The sequence below is a fragment of the Saccostrea echinata genome, unplaced genomic scaffold (genome assembly GCF_033153115.1).
Source record: "Saccostrea echinata isolate AGI-Se365-2 ecotype Australia unplaced genomic scaffold, CSIRO_AGI_Sech_v1 ptg000027l, whole genome shotgun sequence".
In the NCBI taxonomy this organism is placed as follows: Eukaryota; Metazoa; Mollusca; class Bivalvia; order Ostreida; family Ostreidae; genus Saccostrea; species Saccostrea echinata.
In genome coordinates, this window is record NW_026889776.1 from 4,160,231 (window position 1) to 4,166,887 (window position 6,657).

General features: G+C 34.4%; 1 protein-coding gene across 1 annotated transcript; it reads left to right on the forward strand.

The window, feature by feature from the left end:
* The first annotated feature begins 204 nt into the window (after positions 1-204).
* LOC133193123 (multiple epidermal growth factor-like domains protein 11) lies at positions 205-6,434 on the forward strand. The gene is made up of 10 exons (XM_061329096.1): positions 205-238; positions 586-816; positions 1,720-1,839; positions 2,110-2,250; positions 2,424-2,564; positions 4,820-4,957; positions 5,264-5,401; positions 5,720-5,860; positions 5,967-6,090; positions 6,278-6,434. Exons 1-10 carry the CDS (start codon positions 205-207, stop codon positions 6,432-6,434), a joined length of 1,365 nt encoding a protein of 454 aa, XP_061185080.1.
* Positions 6,435-6,657: the final 223 nt, after the last annotated feature.

Below are 6,657 nucleotides of genomic sequence, written 5' to 3' on the forward strand. Positions count from 1 at the left end.
GAGTTTTATCATTAAATCGAATTATGTTGTTTAACTATATACTAGGTTGAAACAATATTTCAACATCGTTATCTCGAGCTCTCTGGTATTGTGTGTTTTATGTTTTCATTCGCTCAGTGTACTGAGTACTTCACAATAGAATATTCTCGAAATCTGATTATTGTTGTAAGTATTCTTTCATAATCAAAATACATATACGCGAGAATGGAATTTTGCGATCAGACAGTCTCGCGAATTTGTGAGAAAATAAAGTTCTTGCGAAGAATGAAAAAAAATTACATTTAGGTCATGTGATAGAGTTCGAGCAGGTTTTATTAGTTAGATTAGACATACGTCCGATATTCTATATGAAAGGTCTTTTTTCAGAAAGGAATATAACATAACTTATATAATTATTTCGTAATGCACGAACATGGACTCTTTAATATGAAGTAAATTACTAACATATTTGCAAAGGCCGGGAGCAAATTTTCCCAACAATAACCTCGAAAATAGGAATCTGCTTTTAGAGGTCTTATTTAAACCTTTTGAGGTTTTAGAATCTTAAGCAATTGTATTTTTTTGTTTTTTCTTTTCTGTGCCTAGTTCCGCTCGTACGGTCCGGATTCACAGAAGTGACGAGTAGCTCAATACATTTGTGGAAGTTCAGTTTGAATTCCATTCTGTGGCCAGGATACAGTATTGATGGAGACACAGATAACACAAATTATCAAAAATGTTCGATAACAGCTTTAAACCAGAAGGAAGCTTGGTTGAGAGTCGATTTAAAGGAGGTGTATAGTCTTCATTCTGTCAAAATATGGTACAGACAAGAAAGTAATAATTTATTTATTGTACATCTTATTCCATATTTCATTTTGTCTCGATACTTACTCATTAGTATTCATAAAAGCCGCAAAAAACCCCTAGAAGGTATTAAGTCAGAGAAGTCATAATTTTGAAAGACTTACACAAGTTTTATTCTCGTGCCTTGTTCAAACTTCACATAATCGGTTCAAAAATCTTGCATATGAATTTTTCACTTCTTCTAAACAGTTGTTGAAAGAAGACAAGTTTAAATCCGTTAGAAATACTTTTTTCAACCAAATTTAAGATTCTAACTTTCGGTTTTGATTGTTTATTTGACTCGTTCCATGCAAGATCTGTCAAAAACACAATCAATAGATTTTCATTAAAATTGAGGAATCTTGGGGCAATAGAGGATCGATTAAATTTTTCAAATCAAGCACGAGGTGTTCCATTTAGATCAAAGGTGTGAGCATGCGTAGCGTGATTCCTTTGTCGTTAGCTATCTTTAGATTTCTAGATTTTGGACTTTCATATCAAATCCCAAAAGAGGGACCAAACCCTTTCTATTTTAAAACTTCATGAAAAGCCCAACCAACATTTGAAAAAAAAAGAAAAGAGTATTCTTGTAGAGCTGTATGCTTCAGCTTGCAGTAATTTTATATTCGTCGGAATTGAATTATTTGTGGCACTTTCTTTTTCTTTGTGCTGCATTCAATCTCGCAGAATTTATACGTTTGCATGTTTTTATATAAGGAAGCAAACATATGTCATAGAATGTTTAGTCAAAGCTTTACTTTCAACGCCATGCATAATGATGCAAAGCAAATAAATCTGCAGCACCATGGAGACTAAGAGGGTTTTCAATCAGAGTAAGCAACTCAACTGAGAGCTTCCCACGTGACATTTGCTATCAACATCCGGGTATTTTAGATCCAGAAACTATCTTACAAGAAACCTGCAAAGAAATATCTCAATACGTATGGATTTACAACAACCAATCAAATGATAGCGATGGTGTCATATTAGAAGTTTGTGAAATTCAGATATATGGTAAATATTCAAAATGAGATAACATTTATCCACTGTCAATGACAATATGGTGTAATAGAGCTTTGTATTTTGTAATTTGGTGAAAATATTTGAATTTTTTTTATCATTTTAATGTATTCAGTCATTATATAATACTCAACATAGATAACCTCAGATGCATACTAGTAACCCTTCAATGAAAAAAAAAAAATACTAGGCCCATAAATCAGCAAATTTGTTCTAATATCATAATTGCTCTTTATCTTAAAGCATTCTGGTAATTCTTTTCAGGATGCCCAACTGGAACATTTGGAACAAACTGTTCTCAGAACTGTAGCCATTGTAAGAACACATTGACCTGTGACGTAGAGACAGGGGCATGTGACAATGATGGGTGTGCTCGAGAGGGATTTGAAGGATCTCTGTGTAAAGGTATTTTAAAGAAGAAAACAATTATACTCTGAAATAGCGTCAGAGATAAGTAAATTTATTAAGAAATACCATATTATTAAAAATTCTTCATTGATAAAATATACCAAAAAGGCAAATTTGTTCTAATATCATTATTGCTCTTTATCTTAAAGCATTCTGGCAATTCTATTTAGGATGCCCAACTGGAACATTTGGAACAAACTGTTCTCAGAACTGTAGCCATTGTAAGAACACATTGACCTGTGACGTAGAGACAGGGGCATGTGACAATGATGGGTGTGCTCGAGAGGGATTTGAAGGATCTCTGTGTAAAGGTATTTTAAAGAAGAAAACAATTATACTCTGAAATAGCGTCAGAGATAAGTAAATTTATTAAGAAATACCATGTTATTAAAAATTCTTCATTGATAAAATATACCAAATAGGCAGAAAGCGAGTGGTGTTGTCATTTAGTTTTTGCTTTTGGAAGCTAACCAAAAAAAGATTATACATTTGTGTAGAGTAGTAAATTAAAAAAAATGTAATTATTCAAACCAGTACTGTACAACGTTGTACAAAGTAAAAGAATTTCATGATAAATTATACACTGTATGCTTTTACAACGCAATGAATGCAGTCTTGAGTTAGTAGGTTCTGGTGAAACTATAACTTTTAAGTCAGGTCGTCCCATGATCTTTTGAAGAAAAAAATATGTCCGTCCAAAAATTTTCATATGAACTTGAAAAACGATGTCCTAAAAGCTAACCAGGAACACCTTTCCGAAATCCTTATCTGATTAAATCTCTTTTTATGAGAAAAGAGTCGCCAGTGTGGTGCAGTGGTAGAGTCGCGGTGTAAGGAGTTGATCCTTACGTCGCGGGTTCGAATCCCACTGCAGGATGTGGAGACCGGTCCTTCAAATGAGACGGTATAAACCAAGTTCCCTTGTCGCAGTAGGTGCTGCCACGAAAAAGATCCCTCACTGCTCAATGTCCCTGAGTGCCGAGTATAGGTCTAAATTTGCAGCCCTCCACTGGCAAGTGGTGGTGTCTCCATATGAGTGAAAAATTCTCGAGAGGGACGTTAAAACAACAAACAAAATATAAGAAAAGAAGAAAAGGAGAGGGCTTAAATTTTTTTTCTCAAAGAGAACTTGAAGCAAAAACATATTCTTTACTCGAATCATAGAAACATCGCACAAATGACTGGAGAGACATCATACAAATGTATAGAGATACATCGTACCAATGTCTAGAGAACAATGGTTAAGATTAGGAATAATTTCCATTAATTTAATTCCATATCAAAGCCCTAAATGGTTCACATGTATCTTAACCAAAGCTAGGTACTTGGTTTATTAGTTATGTAACAAATTAAGTATATTATCATGTTAGAAATAGATATATACATGTACCTACCAAGGAAAGATAGAACAGTTATTAAGGCTGTTTCAATTCTTAAGTACAATCCGATTATATTTTATGACTAACGAATAGAAATTTTGTAAGACTGTAGTACATTGTATGCTTTTTTTCATTGAATACAATGCATTATCTCGTATGTTTTATTGGTTTGCAGTTTAAATGGGTCCTTGTTTTACGCCTTGTTCACAGATTTGAACTGTTTGTAGATTTTGTTTTAGATCGATGAATGTGCGTTATCTTCATCTTTTTCATACATAAGATGATAGTGCTATTTCAGTCTTATATGTGGGTTAAAGGAGCGACATCTCTGATTATAGATTATACCACTCTTCCTACTTTTTCTTAAGCATTTCATTCGAAAGTTTTAACCTAAAAGAACTTGGAAAGATGATATCAAGATAAGCTTATTTTTTTTACTCAAGAAATATTATAATTTAGTCCATATGGAGATACGTGCAGTTTCGTATTCATACACCAAGGCAAGTAATTACCTTTCATCATTTAAGGTAGTCCGATCCTCAGGTTCTGAAAGTCAGGCTTTGAGTAATTGAAAATACTCACAAATTGTCTCTGAATTCTCCAAGTAATGTGTACCGTTCACGGTAGCCCAGTCGGTAGAGCGCTCGCTCCGTGATCGGGAGGTCGTGAGTTCGAATCTCGGCCGCGACTGACCTAAGTCGATAAAAAATGGGTATCAACTGTTCCTTTGCCATGCGCTCTGCAGTTTGAAGTGAAAGTTGCGGGTCCTTTGGATGAGACCTTAAAAACCGAGGCCCCGTGTCACGGCAGGCGTTGGCACGATAAAGATCCCTCACTGCTCAATGGCCCTGAGTGCCGTGTAAAGGTCAAAAATTTGAAGCCCTTCACCGGTATATGGTGACGTCTTTATATGAGTGAAAAATTCTCGAATGGGACGTTAAACAACATCCAATCAATCAATCAATCCAAGTAATGTGTATATTTGCCCATTTGAATTCTTCAGACTTCATCATTAATCATAATATATAGGAAAAATTATCAAATCTCAAATAAATTTTCAGTAAATGCGAATAAAAATAATAGTAAAGAATAAAAATAAAAAATTACATTTTTTATCTACTCTATTATGAAGTATTTTAATGAAGTATAAAACATATGAATCAATAATTGAACTATTGCTTTTCTAGCCTGCAAACCAGGTCAATATGGGGAAAACTGTTCTTTAAAATGTGGAAATTGCAATTATAACGATACTTGTGACAGAATAACAGGGCAATGCGAAACGTGTGCACCGGGATGGAAGAAAACTAAGAATTGCGATCAAGGTGAGTTAAAAATAGGAATACCGAGAAAAAATGCCGGTACTCGTTAGAGAGCCTTAGTATAATAACTTCTTCTCTAAACAGTGGCAATAATGTACCTTTGACATTTTTCAAACTCTTCCATCCCTTGTCAATATGTGGAAAGCTAGGTTTTGCATATTAGTCTTGTTCTGTTAAGACAGCAATCTAATGATTATTTTCAGAGAGTTTTATTAAAATAGGACTTTGCTCTTTCCTGCTTTGTGCTGATGAAATATGCTATGTATGGATTGTAAAGAACACGATTTACAAAATTGATTTAAAATTCAGAATGTGACAGTGGGTATTTTGGACCCCAATGCACCAACTCGTGCAAAATTAATTGCAATGAAAACATCTGCGATCCTGTTGATGGACGTTGTTTAGAAGGATGTCGTCCCGGTTGGCAAGCACCACATTGCAATGAAAGTAAGTATAAAACTTTAACTATGGACTATTTTGATTTTTAGTCGAACGTCGCCATAGCAGGCATCGTAAATATGAAAGCATAATGTTTATATTTTGTGAAAGTGGAACACTTAAAATAAAACGACATTTAGACAGTATATCCCCATGTCAAAAAAGACACTCTTGTAAATCCAAATATTTGTTCTTTCAAAAAATAAATCGGTTTCAAAATTATTGTAAATTGTAAACTGTTGATATCTCCCCGAGATATTGAATGATTCTTAGATTTTTCCTTGCATTTGTCAAGGTCTTATGTAGAAGCTTCATTTTTTTTTTCAGCTTGCCCAGATGATCGGTATGGTCGAAACTGTGAATACAGTTGCAGTAGGTATTGCTACAATGCGACCGTGTGCGACAAGCAGACTGGACACTGCCCAGAGGGATGTATTGAGGGATATCAGGCACCAACCTGCAAGCAATGTACTTACTTCAAAATTTATAGTTTCTTTGTCCGTCATCTATATCTTCTATGTTTTGCAATTAACAATTACAAATACAAATTAAGTTTTGAATTTTCATTACACAGATGTGTCGAGGAGTGGCTTTGACAAAACGTCTCTTGGAGTGGGATTTGGCGCTGGTTCGCTAGTAGCTGTCCTCTTAATTGTTGTGATTTGCATACCTATATGCCTTTGGCATCGACTAAAAAGGTATGCTTATTAAAGATGTGTTTCAAAGAAAATGTAATGGAGAGAGAGAGGGAGAGAGAGAGAGAGTTCCTGTCTTTGCTTCTTTCAGTAATGCATAGGCTACAATTTAGACTTCAGCATTATCGTTATCCATGTCCTTTACTCCTGTATGCTATTATTTTTTAAAATTTCAATAAAAAATTTACAGAAAAAGAAAGCGAGATCTTAACGCAAAATATGAAAAGCCTCAAGAGTTTATGCAGTCCCCTCAAGAGATTTCTCAAGGATCCAAACCAATGGCCGTAAAACAGATCTCCCATTACTATACAAAGAAAACAGAAGAAGAGGTCAGCATTGCCTCTTAACTATATGAAGAAGTTGTATGAACTACGTGCAACTTAATGTATGTAAATCGGTGCTAATAATAATGTAAAATGATTGTCAAGGAAGACTGCTATGAAAAGTTTGGATGTATTTCCTCTGTAACTGGCAAAAAAGATATTTAGTAAAGAACTCATAAAAAGAAAACAAACTATGGAATATTTTTATAGGCATCTGATCCCATCTCTGGAATCTCCAGGGGTCTTT